The sequence below is a fragment of the Ctenopharyngodon idella genome, chromosome 7 (assembly GCF_019924925.1).
Source record: "Ctenopharyngodon idella isolate HZGC_01 chromosome 7, HZGC01, whole genome shotgun sequence".
NCBI classification, from domain to species: Eukaryota; Metazoa; Chordata; class Actinopteri; order Cypriniformes; family Xenocyprididae; genus Ctenopharyngodon; species Ctenopharyngodon idella.
The window spans coordinates 36,579,106-36,600,558 of NC_067226.1; the positions used below are offsets into that span (position 1 = coordinate 36,579,106).

A 21,453-nucleotide genomic window follows, 5' to 3' on the forward strand; every position below is an offset into this window, starting at 1 on the left:
GTTATTTTATCCTCATGTAAAAGTACAAACGTCACAGCAGCCTTATGCAATGTTGCAAACCATCCCTTTGCGCCACCTGGTGGTGATTTCACGACAAGTGTCACATGTCACTGGGTTGTATTGGTCTTTGTCAGACACGTGGGTTCTATTTAGAGAAGAGATTAGAAAAAGTTAGAAATTGATTAGAAATCGTTAAACTGTAGAAGAAGAAAACTTGAGACAATACCATACCGAGATAATTTTAAGAAATATTCCTGGAGCCTTTATTTGGATAAACTGTTATTGATTCAGAACATTTATCCATATGACCAGACCAGCCCGCAATAACTTGGAGTGCCGACCACACATTGCTGCATCCATCCTCATTCATGTGTAAAGTTAAATATCTGGTTTACGGCTCGTGGATATTAGTGCATATACCTGTGAATTCGTAAAAAAAAAAAAAAAAAAAAAAAAACTACAAATCACTTACCCTGTGTTTACAACATTTGGTTTGCATGCTTCATTTGGCTGTTGAAGTGTTGATTACATAAAGACAATAAAGAACACAACTGTGTAATTGTAATTGTACATGCTTTATAGTTCATGCAAGGATGGATAAAGCATCAGCACAAAATATAGATGGGCACAGTGGAAGTAAACAGTTGCATAAATTAAATTATATAGTATTATAGGTGCAATACATCATTTCTACACTAAAGTTCTACAAAAGATTCAAGCATGCGCTTTCAGATTGGATGGTTTCTCTGTGAAAATCTCAAAACAGTCAGTAAACACTGCTACCCTGCATTCAAACAAAGGAGACATAACTCTGTGCAAATCAGCTGTTAGCCCGTACAGTTGAAAGATTCAATGACATACATTCAAATGACATACTTTCAGTTAATGTATACTGTCTTTGGGGAAACATGAGAGATCTGAAGTACATTAAGGGTAACACAAGCATTTGAAATTTGTGAATGTTCTTTTCGTCTGGAATCAGAGGCACCAAAAATGTAATAACGCCCATAAAGCTTCCCAGGTTTGGCAGACACGTATAGTACATTAACATCGTCATCATCTCCAAAACAAACAACAGACATCCTGTATTTATCAAGTCCATGCTGCAGCTTTTGGTTTACTTCTGCACATGCAGATCACCATCTCCTCCAGCCTCCTGCATCTTCTCGATATGAAGCCGATCACTTTCTCCAGACTGGTGGAGCATAGTCTCAGCTGGCTGCATTGTGTTTTTCCTTACTTCCTTGCTTAGTGTCTGTGTGTGCATATCAATCAGATCCAGAGCTCTTGAATCAGTATATTGTGTACACAAATTCAGGCACTAATGACCCTGGCTTATTACACATTAGGTCACGGATGACTCTATTTCCGGCAACATGACAACATCCCCTTTATACAATGTCATTACTGGTAGAAGAACTGGTGAAGAGCAGAACTGATCATTTTATTTGCGAATGAGACAGTCCTTACAATGGCTGACACCCTGATCAGTGCCCTAACTACTGAACTAGGGAGCTGACTGAAACACACCCTGTGTGTTTAATGCTGGTGTGGCCCTGATGTAGGAATGGTGTCCAGTCGGGGTCATTCTCCATATCTTTAAGCAGGTTGACCTGCAATGACATGAAAAGGTTTTTAGCTACATATCATAGGACCACAGCTGTAAAAAAGTAGTCATAGTTTTCAGTCAAGTTATAATCCAATATGGATAGTGAGCAAAAATATGTCATACCCAAGTATATAAAATGAAAATTTAAAAAGCTTCAGCAAAATTGTAAGAATTAAAAAAAAAATAGATATATTTAAGTAAAGGGATTCAGTTTAAATTCCACTAATAAATTTCACTACTTGATTGCTATAATCCAAAACAGTGTGTTTGCTACTTTAGAAAACAGGAATCTCTAACTTACCTTTGTGAAAATGTAGAGAGAAAGCATACATAAATGAAGATATCTTGGTGAAAGTGATGTTTTTGCATCTCAGTGCTGCAACCCAGGTCATCCGGCGCCTCTGTTATTGCCTCTATATACTGTCCGTACAGCCTTTTTTCAAGTAGGAAACCAACTTGCCTCGTAGTAAAGTTTTTGACATTTTCTATCGTGGGATGTATTATTGCAGCTTTTCACAGTACAAGAGTGTACCATTTTTCCAATAAAAGGAAGCAAAAAAAAAACAAAAAAAAAACTGGGCTTTGATACAAAGATTGTTTGATACCTTACAAATGGCGGCGACACTCATAATGCACTTCGGTTCTCACGAGTGTGACGTCACCTGACAAAGACCGATTTAACGCTGTGGCCTCGCAGCAGCATTACACTTGGCAGTAATAGGCATTTTGGTTGACTTCCTACTGTAACATGCACTATAGCACTATACCACAGAGCAGTGAAGACCACTGCACCCTTACATGCTGATACGTGAAAGCAGCGTTCAAAGCACCTTTCTGTTACACATAATTAGCTTTTTTTAGTGTTAGCCAAAAAAAAAAAAAAAAAAAAAAACAGTTGATTTGTAGATATTAAACATTTGTCATTTCTATTTATTTTTCCCTAGGCCCAGATCCCTCAGTTATTTGAGAGACTGTTTTACATGTGATTGAAGGTCAAATTATAGAGTTCACTGTGGTGATTCCCTCTAGTGCCTCTGAGCCTGAAGGCATATTCATGTAAAAATCAAAATTTATTAAAAGATGCATTAATTGCTCCAGTGAAGCATTACAATCATTACAAATGTCAGTGTTTTACCATGTTGTTACCAATTTGTCATGGTTACTCCTGACCTGTCAATGTCTGTGCTTTGTGCAGGCTGTCCTGGAAAGTCCTTGGCCAAGCCGTAACCGTAGCGGACTCTTCATGTGGACCAAAATGCGGAACCTGGTGCGAGGAGTGGTGCAGTTTAAACAGGCATTGCGTGGGACAGCTCTTCTTAGAGGTCCTTCTCTGATAACCACAGGTTCGAGTTCCTTCCTTTCTATGCTCTTGCATTTGAAATGTTTATACATTGTGGCCCTATAGTTAGGTTGTTAGATACCGGTTTATGCCCCGTCCCTGCCTCTGCTTTTGATATGCCCTCTTCTGGTCTTTCATTTTTCAACCCCGGAGGGTATATGTTTTAGCCCCGCTTCTGGTCAGACAGAATGCATTTCCTATTTCCGACAGTAGATGAAGATGCAAGTTTTCCTACTATTAAAATGTGTGTTGCAGATTATTCTGATGAGAATGGCAAAAAACTGGATTAATATTATATTATAATATAGGTCTAATGTTCATAAATGCCAGGTTAACACTTCAAACAAGATTCTCAACATCAAACAAGATTATCATCACCCATACATAGACAAAATGCTGAAAATGACATGCAGTTGAAACAGGAAAAGTTGCTATGGAAACACAAATAGTTTGTCTACATTGTAGATTTAGGCTAAATCCACTGAATTGCCATGCATTTTACAATTAATTGCCACAGACCAGCAGGCATTTTGACAGACATGTGCGCATTAGAATCGCTAGCAGGCTCAAGATCCCTAGACCAATTAGCCATATATACGGCTAATTATATTAGGTAAAATGGGAGAAGGAACTTAAGGTAGTGATATCTGATGAGAACTGGGCTGAAATACATGTAGAAACATGTATTCGGTTTCATTACTAAATTTTTTCAGGTTAATTTGTCCAGAGACCCTTTAATAGCTACAGTATTTTGGGAGTTAAACCAGATTTAATAAAAAGCGAGAAGAAAAGGTACCTCCTATGAATACTCCTAGTTGTCACAAAGAATAAAATCACAATTAAATAGCTCCAGGAATGCTTACGGACAGTGAGGGAAATCTATGGGATGGAAAAAATAACGTACAGCTTGAGACTCAAAATGAGTCTGTTTGTTGAACAATGGAAACCCTTAATGAAAGAGCTGAGTGAGATATGGGGAGGAAGTTTTTGAGCACAATTTTTTAATATTTTCTTCTTCTTTTTTTCCACTCCTGAAATTTTTTTTAATAGAGTATTATTATTTTCATTTCTTCTCTTTATTCTTCTTGTCATGCTTTAAAAAAAACGCAGTCATACTACAAAAGTTTATGAAAAAATCAAAACATTATGTATCTTTGCACTTTGTACTTGTTTTGCAAGAAGATGTTGGTTAATAAAAAATAAGTTAAAAAAAGAATCGCTAGCAGGCTATTTAAATTTGATCTTCTGTTCTTATCATTATGAAATGACTGTGTGAAATGGTGTGTATTTTCATACAGAGCCTTTAGCAGGAACAGCAGCAGGTGCTGATGGAGACAGACTGAGTCATGGCAGTGTAGACAGCTCAAATGAACCTATTGTAGAGGAACACATACTCTTCTCCCACAGCCTTATAGGTGAGGACGCTATTAACAGTCACTTTAGTACAGGTACTGTAGCCTTGTGTAATTCAAATGTATTTAGCGTAATATTAAGTATAATTTTATTTATATTTTCATGTTTTGTTTTGCTGATTGAGTATGTTTTGTGTTTATGATTTCAAAAGCCGGTCAGTCTGATCAGGGTTATGGATCTAAGGATGAGCTGCCCCAGGACCTTGCAGATGGACCTGTAACCTCTACTTCTCTGTCTACCAGCCAGACCAGCAACAGCAAAGCAACCAAGACCCAAAATGGTACTGAACTGGATTGTTGTACTTTAAATAGCTAATTAATGCACAGGAAGTACACTGAAGTTAATGCAAATTTGCAATAATCAGATAATAAAATTGTCCCACATTTTATGGACCTAATATTTCATATTTAAAAAAAAAAATTGTGCTTGCCACAGAAATACTATAATACCATTTTCACTCTGGTTTATACAAATGACACCAATGTGTTTTGTGGGTGATATTTTATTGTTGTTGTTTAATATTGCTTTAACCACATGCCTTTTACAGCCTTAGTTTGTTTATTATAATGTACATTGCCATCAGGATAATTTTGCTAAGATAGTTTCCTCCTTTTGTCTCTTTAAAGGGGATGATATTGCTAGTTCTGTGGACAGTGTTGTAGCTGTGACGGAGCCCCCTAGCCCTGCTGAGATGGCACCTTTTGTAGCCAGCATTGTTAAACTGTCCTCTGAGATCCCTGTCCACTTCGACAGCACTACAGGCAGAGAAGAAACTGGTCAGTCACTGGAAATGTATACTGATATGATTATTAATGACTAGGTACAAGTTCTTTGGCCCTGTTTACACCTGGTATTTAAGATTTTAAGCATTTTGTTTGATCGAATCACAAGTAGATGAGGCAGACACATACCCATTTACACCTGGTATTTTAATCTGTCTTTTTTGTACACTTTCAACCATTTGTGTCCTGATTTCTTTGAGGGGAGGGTCTATGGGTTTTTTCTGATTTTTCGATCTAATGTACAAAATAAGCTTGCACAATTTACATATGAATGCACACAGAGACCACGGAAAAACACATGGAGAGCAACGGCTTTTTTCTGCTCTGATAGCAAGACCTAAACCACCTAAAAACCACGCCGAACGAGGTGAGCGCATGTTAGAAATCAGGAATGGCAAAAGGACATTGTGCTTGGTACGTTTTTCGTCTTCAAACTAAACTGTCTGGCTTGCGTGCTTCCCATAATGTTTACACATTAGGTCAGTAGGCGGAGAGTAGGCTGTTCAAACATTCGACAACATGAGCATCTACACTATGAAAGCAATCCAGTCGAATGCGTTTTTGACTACCTCTGGATGTGGTCAAAAGTGGACAAGCTCAAAAGGTTTTAGACCCTGTTTATACCTGTATTGAGCGTCATCCACTTGTGATCCGATTGGCGAAAGTGCATCTTAATACCAGGTGTAAACAGGGCCTTTGATGCAGCATTTAATTTATGCAAAACTTTTGTTCCTTTGCCAAGCACTGGTATTTCTTTCTAGACAAGCAAAATCTAACATTTATTTAGGGCTTCATGAAATAAGTACCTTTGCTTTTGTTGTCTTCCATGTCTCCAATAGGTGTTTGTACAGGTAAGCTCTTCATGCCCCGTAAAAAGAGTGAAGATGTCACCCTGCCTGTGGAGGATGATTCTGCAATCCCAGATTCACATGTCTCACAGTCTGGACAGCAGCAGAGGGTGAAAGCCTTCATGGAGCGCAGCTGCAGTTTTAGTGCAGAGAGCAAAGCCGGCATGCTACAAAAGAAGGGCAGTCTGGAGCTCAGCGCTGATCACATGGGCGCAGATGCAAAAATCCTCGCAGCCGTGTTCTCTGGCAGCCTGACCCCTCCTCCTTTTGCAACCATCGCTCCCTTTAAAGAGTTTAAGATGGAGGCTACACTGAGCCCTGCCCTCCAGGAAGAGGAACATGAAAATAAGCCGAAGAAGGAGCACAAAGCATTAAGTTCTGCAGAAGAGAAAGTAGAGAAAAGTAGTGAGCAGCAAGATTCCATAGATGCAGCAGCATCCCAGGGGAGTGAAGGAGTTGGGCGAACCATAAGCACTGGTTCCTCCTCTTCTAAAGCTGTGGAGAGGGAGGATGTTGAGGTGGGGGCGGATCCTCTCTCGCTCCTTGCCTCTGAAACTGAGGATGCAACCTCCATTCAGAGCCAGGAGTCCACACGGCCCTTTCCACCTGTGGTGTCAAGGAATCTTGCAGATGAGATTGAGATGTACATGAGTGGTAGACCCCTAAGTGGTAGCTCTCCCAGCATGGAGTTGCAACAGGGATTAAATCATGAATCAATTAACTGTCCAGACTCTCCTGCAGTTATGCAGTCTTTGGAAAGAAGATCGAGCCTTCCGATCGGCCCGGTCAAAGTGGCTAGTTCAACGGAAACAGCAAAACATAGCCCTGCCGTCACGCGCTCTAAGACATTCGCATTCAAATCCCCTAAGACCCCAGGGTCTGCAGGTCAAAGGTCATCATCGCTGACTGCACTTGTAAGGTCATCACAGAGCAGCTCACTGGGATCCGTTATCAACTCTATATCAGGCATCAAGATGGACTCTCTCCTGTTGGGGCCAAAAGTAGATATGCTTAAGTCAGGTATGAAGCAGGCAGCCAATGTGGCCAGTAAGATGTGGGATGCAGTGGCCTCAGCTTACTCCTACTCAGATGATGAGGTGAGAGACCAAAAGAAAAAATGTTGTTAGAAAATCGAGAGGTTTTCTTGATCAGAGATCATGATGCAGACAGATCTGAGTTATACCAACCACCTTATAGAGGGAAACTTATCTTATGAAGAAATAGGTCAGCAAAGTACCTCTTCAGTGCTTCATTATTCTTATACTGTTGTTGAATTCTTGATTGTGACTGGTTAACATATATTCCAATGGTGTTCTTTGTTTTAAATGAAAGCCAGGGATAGACAGAAAGTTAAAAATGTCAAATGGCAATACAACAATCCTACCTTCCTGCTGTTTGTTGAGGGCAGTGGCTATTAAAGGGTCATGAATTTTATTTTTATTTTGTTTCCTGAGGTGCACTCAATGTTAGTAGAATTTTTTCATTAAAACCATTTTATACCCTGATTTTAGCCCTCTGATTTAAACACTCAATTTAAAGGGGTGTCTCTTTTAAGACGACAACATAAATGCCCGCTGCTATAAATAAGTAACATCTTTGCATATGAATTGTATTATACATATGCATATATGTGTGTGTGTGTATATATATATATATATATATATATGTATGTATGTATGTATGTATTATACATGTGCAACTCTTCTGAAAACTTGTACTACGTTTTTACTACTATAGCTGCCAAGATGAACTAATTGTCAAAAGTGTTCATTATAGCATTATTTTTAGATCTACTCCAATTGCGTAAAAGGTTGCAATGCTGTAGCCAAACACAGTCATGTTTTGTTGAAAGCATGAATCTTGCACCTCGATTTCTGCACTCTCATGAATGCTTTCATCATAACTAACAGTGGAAACACAATGCAAAAAGATATTCACTGACCAGTGTAGACAACATTATTGATTATATCAAGAGCTTTGGTGACAGCTGTGTCTGTGCAGGCAATCTTGTGGTGATGCATTCATTTTTACGTAAGAAGCAGAAGAATGAGTAATTTTTGCTGCTTAGATACAATAAAAGATGTTTTTGAACTAACAAGCAAGTTTTAAGGTTTGAAACTTACAGTATGTTTTTATAATACAGTGACCCATTTATTTTTTAAAAGATCGGGTGAAAATTTGATTTCTTAATTCATGACCCCTTTAATGTTTTGATGCCAAGCACCCCCGAAATATGACGATCCTCTTGTGAGGGACCCTCTTTCTAGAATATAAAGGCATCTATATATATGTATATAAGGAATTAATTGACAACGGGCCATTGAATATTACAAAAATAATGCACACCTGGTAATGCGGAGATGGTAATGCGGTCACGACGCTAAGCGGTGTGGTCGTTACACCTCGGATGTGCATTATTTTTCTAATATTTCAATGCCCCAAAGTCAATTATTCAGCTTATACTGCAGTTACCAGACCACAAGACATTGTTTAAATGTTTTATTTCAAGGCATTTGTCAGATTTGTGTCCATAAAATGCTCTTGTGTGTAGGGCAAATTTTTTACACATCTCATCCCAATCTTTTGCTAATTCCAATACGTCATTTGTAACGGAGGCCTGAGCCATTAATATGCAGAATAATGCAGTTTTTGGAGACAGATTGATAGATTGCTTAAGCGTGTGTGAATTACCTCCTAGTTAGCAAAGTACACTCTGGCTAATTTGTTTGGTCAGTGTTTTTGTGGATTTTGGTTCTTTTGAAGTTGTAGTAGGCTGTAAGGACCTTTGAAATAACTGAAATCATTTGGCGAAGTGATATGGAACTGTAATGCGGTCAAGACCTGCCTGGAACTACATTAGCTTTGTGTTTACTTGAAAATAATTGAACCTTAAAACATTTGTCAACCAATCAGAATCAAGCATTCAACAGGACCGTATATGTTCATGTTTAAAGACCAATTTGTACTGTGTGACAAAAATATAAAAAATAATATTGTAAAGATGTGGGGTTTTTTTTTACCTAAATTAAATAAGTGGCTTATATATTGTCATTGTACTTTGTGCAATTTAAAAAAAAAATTTTTTTATAAATAAAACCCCAGTTTATTTTAGAGGACTAAAATACTAGTTCCTCTCATAAACAATATATTTAATATGGATTTAACATAGTCATCAGTATCAAAACTTCCTGTGTGTGTGTTTAGTACCAAAGCTAAACTCTTAAGCTTTCCGGTGTTTCCTTATTGTAAATGTTTGACGTGTTTAGTCTGTACTATATTTTGGATGTCTGTGATTCAGGAGGATAACTCACAGCCCCGAGACAGTTTCCCAGCAAGGCTAGAAGAGCAGTTGCTATCTGCAGAGGGAGCAGCAGAGAACACTTTACCCAGAGGCCTGATGCCTAGCCTGGCCTCAAATGGGCTCACGCACAGCAATACCAGCCTGGGCGGCAGCAGTGATAGCAGCGATACCGGCCGCGCACAGCTGTCGACACGTAAGGCTCATACACAGTACACATTCATCATGCTGTATGCCCTCTCCAAAACACATGTATCAGCATGAGGAAGATTGATGTCATCAATAATTTTATCTTTAATTTAAAGACAAATTTATGTTATTGTAAGGTTAATAGTCTGTAGACCCTGTTGTTCTATTTGAAACGCATTTCTCTCTTTGCATTTGTTCTTTACAGCTTTGACTCCAGGTCGATCAATGAGAAGTGCAGACTCAGAGAGGTCTGAACATAGTTCCTCTCATCATGCCAGCACCTCCAGCATTTACCAGAATTGTGCTTTAGAGGTGAGAGCAGCGCCCTCTGCTGATGCTCAAATACAATATCACTTCAGAATGAAGTTGTACAATTGTACTTCATGTTTTTTTTTGACAGGTTCTAATGTCCAGCTGCTCTCAGTGTCGGTCTTGTGAGGCTCTGGTGTATGATGAGGAGATCATGGCAGGCTGGACAGCTGACGACTCCAATCTCAACTGCACCTGTCCTTTTTGTCAAATCTCTTTTCTCCCTCTGCTCCATGTTGAGTTCCATGACTTGCGCGCTACACCAGGGTGAGTTATTAAAGATTTAGGTCCGTTTGATGCTGAACTATACAGCGCAAAAATTTTATTTGATTTTACTGTGTTTGAATGTGGAAATGTATTTTAAAATCACAAAAAAATATATATATTCCAAACAAAACAAAAAAAACAAAACAAAAAAATTATAAATTATAAAAGTATTTTTAATGCATTAATTATGCCTTGTTATGCATTTTATAATACATTGTATGATCTCATGTCATGAATAATTGTAACCACAGTTATAATCAGGGGCGCTGTACGGGGGTGCAGAGTATGCCAAGCATATGGGCCCAGGAGGCTAGGGGGCCCCAAATCACGACTTTGGATTTTTGGTGTGGGTGTGTGATTTTCTTTTTTTTTTTTTTTTTTTTTTTTTTTTTCTTCCTCTTACATACATGAACACGTTAACTAATAATATGTAGTAAAATACAATTTAAATCTGTGAATTATATAAAGTAAGAAGTGAATGTGAGCACGCTCTCTTGTCACTTCAAAATACAGCGCATGACGTGTTAACCGCACAAAAAAAGAACAGGATGAATGGAAAGAAGCTCCTGTCAGGAACACAAAAGCAAAAATGTAAAAAAGTAGGGATGAAGACGTTAAAAGGAAGTTTCCCTTACGAAATAGGACCTTACAAATAAGAATAAACAAAATATTGGAGATGATTGTTGGTCGCGGATGTGTCGAAAGACCTTTCAAGAAGTCTCTAGTGCAAGCAGTCTTCTGTGGGTGCAAAACCGCAATGGAAAAACTTTATTCTTTAGAGAAACCTTGAATCATTATTCCCAAATTTGGTTGTGTTGGCTGGGGATATCTCTATATTCTATGGGCTCTAGTATATATTCTAGCCACCAGCGTGAGTTTTTTGAGGCGACCTTTATTTATTTAGAACATTATTTTAGAATGTATTAATTCCTTGGCGACGCATCATGCAGCAGCACAGACAGATTTGTATCGTGTTTATTTCGTTTTTCCTTTTTATTCAAAATATTTAATAGCTATTTAAATATATTTTATAACTTGTTAACATATCATGAATGGTATGATATATTTCGATTGTCAAATATGTGGAAGTGAATGTGTTGTGTCGTTTAAGCACCTTTAATGAACATGTTAGTTGATGTAACGTGCCATGAGTTTGCACCGCAATTCAGAGGATCTGTCGGATTTACATCTCGTAAATTCATCCATTTTCCCCGAAATACATAAAATTAGGCTAAGTGGTCAGTGAACTGGGAGAAGAATAAAGTAATCATTATTGTTTCATACACAGTATGTATCTGATAGGAATAAATCACTTCGTCAAATTATAATTGAAAGGAGAGCTACACTCTTAAAAAAAAAAAAAAAAAAACTGCTATATAGTATGCAGCTTCCAAAGGCATCCATGTATGGAATTTGAATTTAAAAAACTATAAATGTTGTTGTTTTTTTACAGTACTTCATTTTAATGTCTATGTCTGAAACCTCAATAAACATTATGTGTTTGAAAACACTGAATAGCTGTGACATATGAAAAGCACTAAGCGCATCCGTCTCTGGCTCAGCACCAGCCAAAGCGCGAAAGCAGGTTTGACTTTGAATTATCAGTGACGCACTGAACATGCACCGTTGTGATAGTACACATCACGTCAAAGGGTTAAAATCAGTTGCGTTTCGGGGGTGGAGGGGGAATGTTACTTGAAATTATATAAATGTTAACTAATAAATTACTTCAATTTCTTATTAAACATCAAAAGAAAAAAAAACATCTGGAAGAAGGGGGCCCAAAATTATGTCTTGCATACCCCCCTTAAAACTCTTCATGGTGCCCCTGGTTAAAATACATTATAATACTTATCTATTCATTAAACACACCTTTAAAAAAAAAAGTATAATGCATTAAAACACATGACAATCCACCAATTTCAGATGTAACAGGGAAATCTGCAAATATTAGTATGTGTTTTAACCTTGGGTACAAATTATTTATGAAAAGATATAATGCATTTAACGTACATAAAGGCTTTTAAGTAAAATGTTACCATATTTTTAAAACTATTTTTAATATTTTTATCACAACACACATTATGCATTCACAACTAGGAAATGCAAACATATTTTGATACTACAGAAATGGTTTATATTTTTGACATATTTACTCTTTTGCAAAAAACCTAAAACAACATTTTTCAGCTGATAATGTTCAGTGGGCAAAAGGATAGCTCAACCCTAGTTTACATAATTTTTTAGACCATTGAGTCATGTCTCACTGTATATGCTGTATACTGTATATGTTCAGTGTTTTGCACCACAAATACAACACATTTTACTGGACTTTGTGATCAATTCATGTTTTTAAATTTATGTTTCACAGTTAAAGGGAAAACATTTAAATTTTGTCATCATTTACTCACCCTCATGTTTTTCCAAACCTGTATGAGTTTCTTTCTTCTGTTGAACACAAAAGAAGATATTTTGAATCATGTTGAACAGTTGATCAGACAGTTGACAGTAGCTATTGACTTCCATAGTTTTTTTTTCCTACTATGCAAGTCAATGGCTACCGTCAACTGTCTGGTTACCAACATTCTTCAAAGTATCTTCTTTTGTGTTCAACAGAAGAAAGAAACTCATACAGGTTTGGAAAACCATGAGGGTGAGTAAATGATGACAAAATTTTCATTTTTGGATGAACTATCCCTTTATTAGTTGTGCTTAGTAGCAGATAAACATCTGTGCAGTTTTGATTAATAGAAAGTAATATTAACCGCTGTGTATTTTTGGTTTACAGCTTCTACTTGACAAGCACATCAGGAGACAGTATCCACAGCTCCAGCACACAGCCAGCCACCTCTGGCTCCTCAGAAGTGAAAGCGGGCTGTCCTAGTGAGCCTCCAGAACTCATGAGCTTTCCAGAATCTCCGGAGGACAGCAAGGGTCCTGTCGAGATGCCTGTCGCTCAAAGTGGAACCCCAAAGATGTATGTAAACACAATCCTGAAATGTAACATGAACCTTACCTAATTTTGTTTGTTGGTGCATGAGTAAATATTGAAAGCTTGATTTTGAAACCATAAGATAAAAGTCTGTGCCAAACACCAGTCATAGTAGCTATGTTTACATGCACCCAAATAAATCTTAAAGAAATTTTGATCAGATTGAAATAGGTGGTGTAGACCTGAAATAATTCAATCAACAGGAAAAAATTAAGCATCCAAACTCTCAAGTCTGACTATTTTTTCAGTCGGATTAAAAAATACCTTGCACATATGTGCAGTGCCATGATGTGTATATTTACATACGTTTTTCTTCATACAAACATGCAAAAAAAAAAAACTCTTCTGACACCTTTTCATACATGTATGTCAGCTTTCTTTTTAGTTATGTCATAAAGGCAAAAATGGCTATTATTCTCACAGAAGCTCCAGTGACTTTCTCTGGTTCTAAGCTTGGCAACTGGGCACTGTTCATGTAAGACATGTAATGCACATGTAAACAAGTATGCGAATCGTATTGCAATGCATAGGGTTCATAGGAACAAAACTTTCAGACTCTGAAATCGGATTGTATTAATCCTGGTTGATTGATGAACATGAGTGCTTGTAAACATACCTAAGTGAGAATTGTGTTGAGGCACAGATGGTGAGTCACCCACTCACACTTGAAACTCCCACTAAACTCGGCATAACAGAGAAACACAGAAGTGAACTTTATAGTTTGGACATATTAATGTGTTGTTTAACCACAACTTAAATGTTTTGTTGCTGGAATTTAGAATTTATTTTCCATTGAGTAGGTCAAATGGAAATGTTATTAGCTAACTGACGATGTTTTTGTCATAAATCTCAGATCACATTATGAATTATGACTTTGCACTCTAGCCTTGTACCAGAGCCAGTACATTCAGACCCCCTGGGTCTCATGGAGAGACAAGCTGAGAAACGCAACACTTTAACCAGGAGCAACAGTGTGGGAGGCCCACTGCAGAGTCTGGACTTGATCCAAAGACCCAATCATGGCATATCCACCACAAGCCTGCCCAACAGCCTACAAGAGGTGGCGGTGAGTGAGCATCTTCCAGTTTTAATATTCTTAATTTTTCAAGAATCATGCTTATTGCTCACAGTTGTTTGATTAATTGTGTATTTTGTTGTTCCAGGACACTTTGGGTCAAAAGTGGCCCAACCCAAAACCAGTTTCTGTGCCGTATCTCAGTCCACTGGTCCTGCGCAAAGAGTTGGAGTCGCTGTTAGAGAATGAGGGGGATCAGGTATTCAAGCATGAATTAACAACAACCTTTTGATGGTTCAGTAAACACATTCATAAAATGTTTCCCTTTCTCATTTTAAGTCTGTGGCAAAGAGCTCCAGATCATAGCAAACTTACACTGTGAACCCTCTGTAAGCCTCTAGTTGTGTTAAGTGTGTACCAACAAGACAGAAAGCAAGACAGCAAGTCTTCAAATGTGCACAGGACAACAGCCTGTTGTCTTGTAATGTGCTTGGCTATATGTATGTATTTTCTTTGATTCATCCATTTCCATTATCTCTCAGGTAATCTATACCCATAAGTTCCTCAGTCAGCACCCCATTATCTTCTGGAACCTGGTGTGGTATTTCCGCCGTTTAGATCTGCCCAGCATTCTGCCTGGACTCATCCTTACCTCTGAACACTGCAACAATGGAGTACAGGTACTTGACCTTCATTCACATTGCCGTCTTCTTACTGACTGCTTCAGAATGGTCTGTGTAATGCTTTACAATTCAGTTTAGACCATACAGTGCAAATGCAATAATAATTTAAAAAAATTACGGTTACTTCATAAATGAATAATTGTCATTTTCACTCCTTTTTTCAATTTATTTACTTATTTGTTATTACTTTATATTGTTGCATACCTGATGCACCCAAATGATTTTGGATAATAAACCGAAACAAATCATGAATCTGCTACTCTTAAGTAGTCTTGCAGCATATGACCGGCGAACTGCTTCTGTTGTAATAAACAATGACTGTGACTTAAGTCACAATTTAGCAAAAGTAAAATTGAAAAAAGGAGAGAAACTTGCAATTAACCATTGATGAAGTAATTGGGGGGAAAAAGTAAAATGAACGTTTAGTTTAATTTCTTTGTTTGCATTTGCACTGTATGGTCTAAAAACTGATTTGTGAGGCATTACATGGACCCAGAATGAGCCATCATGTCTTTTTCATTCATTGTTGAGTCATTTTGTGTATTTCAGCCCAGTAATTGCTTGCTTGATGAGCTGAACTGCATGTTAATGCTCCCCTCTCTGTTTTCTTCCCGTAGCTGCCGCAGACATCTCTGTCTCAGGACAGTAAGCAGGTGTTTGTGCAGCTGCTGTGGGACAATGTCAACTTACATCAGGAGCCCACCGAGCCCCTCTATCAGCTCTGGAGGACCTTCTGTGAGTACAGCAGGGGCACTTTGAGAAGATTTATTTGTTCAGTATTATCATCAACACATTAATGTTCATTGTCATGGTTTTAGGAACAACAAACGAGAATGTGCATATCTAAATAAACTTGATAAATAGTGTAGAAAAACCCTAATGAATGGACTGCCATTAGGCTACTTCATGTATGACACTGAATGTGAGTGTCTTTGTCATGCAGTGCAAAGGAAGGGAACTCTAGCCCCCACTGACCACCAGGAGACTCGAACTCTACTGAACAGCATTGTACGCAGCATTCAGACGAACGATGTTTACGGCCCCATCAACTTGCTCCTTAGGGAGATCAAGAAACACCCGGAAGTTAAACGCCAGAGGTTGGACATGCATTTTATATCTTGTATATATGACTAGTTTAGACATAAAACTATAGATGGCGCAGACTAATAGGTCATTTACACACAATTTACACACAATCACATTGTTTACTACATGGCACAAGGCTGACTGACCTCTGTTGATTCTGCAGCCAATGAGTTTGCTTGCTTAACATTTCAATAGTCTTATTCTGTGTTTGATGTGAACTGGTCTGCAGTGAATTCATTTCCAGGGTAACATTTTTACCTTTATAAGGGCAATTTATATGACTTCCCTATTAAATGTATCTGTGTTGTTGTTTATGTAATACTTAAATTTAACCATATCTTCACATTTTATGATTAGAGAATCTGTCAGAGAACAGAATTACTCAGCAGATTTCTTCATCGCTGGTGACTAATCTAATCACCTCTAATCTAACACTTTTCACACATTTTCGCATTTCACTTTAATTGGGACAGTCGTAATAGATTTAGTTTCATTTGTGCAGGGGGTTTTTATTATCTTGAACTTAACTTGAATTTGAGGGTCTTTTTTTTTTCTTTTTGATGACATTTTTGGCACAAGCTTCTGTTAATTTTCAAAGCTGGAGCATAAACCCATGCTATAGCATGAGTATATGCAGTTTGCTTATAAAGAAATATGAGTAGTTCTTTACAGGCCAATACTTCTGTAATATTTCTATAAGGTCTTCTATATAGAAGTCAATGAGCTTGATCATGCAATGATAAACAGTATATATAAGTAATGAAGAATACAGATGGTACTCATTCTCAACCAGAATAAGCCTATTGCCACCTTTGGTACCACCACCGTACTTTTGACTGCTGAGTGACGGTCTAATGATAGCCTCCTTAGTTATAAGGTGAACGTATCAAAGCACTTTTTTTTCGAGAAGCAGCCAACATTGCCTTGCCAGTGGGCTAGATTTGTTGGTTGCAAGAAAAACATACACTATTCACAGGAGCAAATCTAGTACTTGTGAACTTATATGTATGCATTTGATGTTTAGAATGAAATCAAACGATATAGTAAATGTTAAGAATATGAAACTGTGCTTACGTTTTACTGTATACAGTGCTAGCACATATTTTGGGTTATTACACATTATGTGCACTGCACATTTTAGATGTCTCCCTAATCAATCACACCTGATTCAACTCACCAGCCCGTTTCAAGACTCTAAGACCTCAAATATGGGTGCTTCTCAATTGGAAGGCTGCGTCCTAGTAAGGCTGCATATCTCAGCTGTCCACGTCATCAAGCTCCATCGAAGGTCTCAATTTGAAGGCAGCCTTCTTTTCGCATCTTTCATTTGGCTTATTTTGAAGGATGCATCAAGTGTATCCTTCGTGTCCTCCAGTCACCCACAATCCTTTGCAAACATTCCAATTCACAAAAAAATTATTATCGGAAAATGAATTGGCACTGAGCTTGTCCAATTTCACTATGTAATGCAAGACCAAAAAAAAAAAAAAAGATTTTGGAGATGTATAGGAGGTATATACTGTATGTTTATATATATATATATAGAGAGAGAGAGAGAGAGAGATGTGATTTGATATAATGAAGAATACATAATCTAAACAGGCTAGCTCTGTACAATAAAAAGTAAGCATACTTCCATCATTCCAGGTCTGCCATCATTTCCTTGTAGCAGTAGTCAAAGAGCTGGAATCTTACGCATTTCTAAGATAATCGCTCTTCTGCAGCAGCAATAACAGCATCTTTCATAATAGATCTAGTACACCAAGATCTAATCATATCCAATAACATGCTAAAACTATCCCAAGAGTTTTCACAAACTTATGAAGATTAATATACAGCTTAATAAGAACCCTGTTGTTTGTTGTTTGTCATATATGAGTGTATGAGTATCTTGTGCTCTAATGAACTCTTCTCTTCATGTCCAGGAGTATCTATAGGGAAATTCTGTTTCTGTCACTTGTTGCTTTAGGAAGGGAGAACATTGATATAGGTAAGTGAATGCTGTTCTTCAATTTCACATGAAAGTGATTTCACTACAGTCATTACATTAATTCAATAAGTGCGTCTAGGGTGAATCTCACAAAACCTGTCAAGAACATGTCCAAAAAAAAAAGTTAAAAGTTGTATTTGCATGAAGCACATGAAGCATATGTTTAGGACCATTAAGATGCATTGAGATGCAATTTTTTGCATTGAAACAGAATTTGTTTTTATGACATGTAAATAAATCTCATTCTCATTAATGTAATGTGAAAAAAAGAAAAAAGATTTATTTTTATTTTTATAAAGTACATGTTTATATCTCATGCTATTAGTTGTTTGAGTAGATTTAATTTGTGCAAATTATATTTTTCCTATAGAACTCCTATCCTTGAATCATATCCTTGTGAGATTCACTTCTTAACTATCTTTTTTAACTTTGTTTTTCCCTCACAGAAGCATTTAATCGTGAATACCGTCTTGCATACAATGGGCTCAGCGCAGAACAGCTTAAAGCCCTATCCCCCATTGACAGACCACCTAGCAACAGTGTGCAGTGGTGCCTCAAGTGCTTTGGAGCCCCGTTCGTCTGATCTGCTCCTCCGACCCACAGTAACTGTAAAAACCCTGTAAGTCAGGGACAGGATTGTACAGTAATTTCTTTCAATTGCACCATCACCTGAAATGGTACTTTTTTTATCATCTACCAGAATAAAAACAAATTGCCGTCTTTGCTCTGAAATTCCTGAGAGTGTCATGGCATCGGCCATACAGCGGGGTAGACACTGCATTTTACTGTCAGTCTTCAGATGTTGAACACTGCCACTTGTGTGTGAGCCCTTTTCTACTTCCTGCAGTGGAAGTAAATGAAAGACCTGAGTGAAAATGAAAAATCTTCTCACTGTAAGATGTCTCTCTACACCACCTTTCACTCTAGCTTCTCTCTTCAGCCGACCTGTGGAAGGATTCTATGGATATGAAGAGAGCATTCTGAAGAGAGGTGTCAGTGACAATGATCTTATTTGATGTGCACTTTCAGAAATGGTTGCTTTATCGTTCTCTATTGTCACCATGTGTTTTTATATCTATATATATTTTTTTCTATATTGGGATATTTGAACTCTGTTGCCTTTCTCTAAGTGAGGGATCTTTGACTAGATTTCTGTGGAGTCTTAAACACGTAGCCCTTCGACGTTAATGTGGGCTGTCAGTTTCAAGGTGAGAGGTTTGTGTGTGTGAGTGTGTATGTGCGTGTACATTAGATAGACTACACCTTAAAGTGATATAATGTGAGAGAGGACAATCAGATGAATTCCAGAACATTCCAGAAAGTGTCTTAAACAGAGGCTAGTATCAATATGAATGATGGTATAGTGATAAACTGTTGATTTGTTTTTAAAAATACATACCTTAAACCTAAATGTAGGATAATGTATTGTGGAAAATAACGTGAAATACATCCGGAATGGAGGAGACAATTTATGAAGTAACTCTTTATTAATGCATTCACGCACACATACACACAGAGGTTTTTTTTTTTTTTTTTTTTTTTTTTTTTTTTTTTTTAAATACACATGCTTTGATTAAAAGACATAAATGAATTTCATAATCTGTATTAAGAAATTACTCTTTAACACAGAAAAATGTCCATAGAACCTCAAACAAGAATATATCTCAAAATATTTTTTAAACTTGCTTTTTAATCTGCTAGATGACTTTAGTTATGGCAAATTAGTGTCCATTCATTTTATTGAAATCTTTTTTTTTTTTGGTCCCATTGTACAAGTGAATCCAAAGGATGTAAAAATCTTCAAGTCAATGCCATTAGTGAATGAATCAGTGAATCGAAATAGTTCTTGTGCCTTGTTATCAAGTCAAGGTAGGACTTGTGGATTTGTAAAAAAAAAAAAAAAAATTAAGATTAATTTACTACTAATAAATTAACATGAGCAATTGGTCTGCCTTTATCATTTTTTTAATTTATATCCTTACTCTTTTCTTTCATTGAATATACTGTATGTATTTTTTGATAGTCAGTGTAAATGAAACATTGTCCCTTTGTTTGTGCCAGGTGCAAGCCAGGTGCAAACAAAGTATGTTAAATTACTATTGTCTTATCATGATCAAGGAAAGTTATTGTATGTGACGCATAACAGGACACTTTTTGGCTTCATCACTGTTTTCCCAAATTACAAAATCCATAGAACAACAGAGCATACAAATCAATAATAGTAACCCATAATATACTATTAAAATATATAGAGTTTGGCATATTGTGATAATATAGGTTATTGTTTTTACTAGGCGGATATATTGTGCAGGCTTATCTCATTATTAGTCTTGTATGCTTGCATCGCATGGCCACATAAATTAAGAAAAACTCTGATGCACCGAACTGTTGAGAATTATAATCACCTTTAACTGTATCATTTCATTTCATCTGTTCAGCTAAAGTCTCACCCATAAAGAGCAGTCTCATTCTTCTGCATTAAGTCTTATGTTATGTACAGATTAACACATGGGCTGTATCCGAAAACTGAAAAATGCTGCCTCCGCAGGCAGGATAAGGAGGTAGGAAGGTAACAAGGCATGTTTGAATCCAATGATCATGCCACATCCTGTCTCCTGAGATGCCTTCATCTGATCGATTTTTGAAGGCAGCATAGATGTGTCCTTCGCTGCCTTTAATATCCGACAATCCTGCGCGTTCCATTCCCTGGCTGTTGAGCTAAAAAATAAAGATGGTGTCTGAAATTTGAGGTTGGTGGTCAGTTTGTGTGTAAAGTGCACATTTTGTCCAACTTTCCCCACTTTTGATGACATTTCTAGTGAGAAGTTAATATTGTAGTAATTAAATATTCATTCAATTTGTTGTCACCAAAGCGCTCTGTTTTATCTATCATTAAATTATGCTGCCTTCATTAAGTCTGTTAGAAATCAGGTTCATGAGGTACCATCGTGCACAAGCGCTGCCTGCTAAGTCATTGCTTGACGGCAGCGAGGCAACAAGTCAGCTGCCTAGGTTTTTGGATGCAGCCATGGTCCTGATTTGGCCGACTGGAAAATCCAAAATTAAACAACATTGTGTTTGACAGGCTATGATGAGATTTAGAGTCGACATGTTTCAAATTCACCCTATCTATTTTCTGAATACTTGTTATTAATGCATGCATATGTTCAATTAAAAAAAAAAAGGTTACTCCAATCATTTAGTCTGCTTAAACCCCTCCCCTGCAAGCTCACTTTCATCTGCCTCCACTTTTGAGTTCAACGCCCATATCTCAAAATCTATCAACAACTGATGCATAGAACCAAGTCAGCAGCCTACTTTTTCTTTCCTTTTCAGTAGTCTGTTACACTATCACAAAATACGGAAGATCGGTTGCTACTTGCATTTTATCACAACTTTTAAGTTTCATTTTCTTATACTATTGTAGCATTCCATCTTAAGATATTCACAAAAATAAAATTGTTCTCATTACAACACTGACACACCATACATGTGTAGTATTAGCTTAAAGATGAAATAACACTGACAAAAGCAAGTATTGCACTGTTGTGATGATTGTATAATGTGTATTGTGGTACTCACATGAGGCACCAAAATATGCTTTGGGTTTTGGTCACACATCACCAAAGACTC

At 37.2% G+C, this 21,453-nt stretch overlaps 1 protein-coding gene across 4 annotated transcripts in view; it reads left to right on the top strand.

Annotated features, from left to right (window-relative positions):
* The window catches only part of dennd4c (DENN/MADD domain containing 4C), an 86,898-nt gene extending 67,133 nt beyond the window's left edge, over positions 1-19,765 (top strand). For 3 of the 4 annotated variants that reach the window (XM_051901157.1, XM_051901154.1, XM_051901155.1), the window contains 17 exons: positions 2,805-2,952; positions 4,247-4,363; positions 4,513-4,641; positions 4,988-5,137; positions 5,983-7,088; positions 9,290-9,485; positions 9,684-9,790; positions 9,879-10,054; positions 10,306-10,404; positions 12,843-13,031; positions 13,932-14,112; positions 14,210-14,320; positions 14,604-14,741; positions 15,362-15,479; positions 15,688-15,841; positions 17,756-17,820; positions 18,267-19,765. In XM_051901157.1, the coding sequence (XP_051757117.1) occupies positions 2,805-2,952; positions 4,247-4,363; positions 4,513-4,641; positions 4,988-5,137; positions 5,983-7,088; positions 9,290-9,485; positions 9,684-9,790; positions 9,879-10,054; positions 10,306-10,404; positions 12,843-13,031; positions 13,932-14,112; positions 14,210-14,320; positions 14,604-14,741; positions 15,362-15,479; positions 15,688-15,841; positions 17,756-17,820; positions 18,267-18,403 (3,321 nt within the window). In that variant the 3' untranslated portion in view covers positions 18,404-19,765. The remainder of the gene's footprint in view (positions 1-2,804; positions 2,953-4,246; positions 4,364-4,512; positions 4,642-4,987; positions 5,138-5,982; positions 7,089-9,289; positions 9,486-9,683; positions 9,791-9,878; positions 10,055-10,305; positions 10,405-12,842; positions 13,032-13,931; positions 14,113-14,209; positions 14,321-14,603; positions 14,742-15,361; positions 15,480-15,687; positions 15,842-17,755; positions 17,821-18,266) is intronic. The other variant, XM_051901156.1, reaches the window with a different exon arrangement.
* The last annotated feature ends 1,688 nt before the right edge of the window (positions 19,766-21,453 follow it).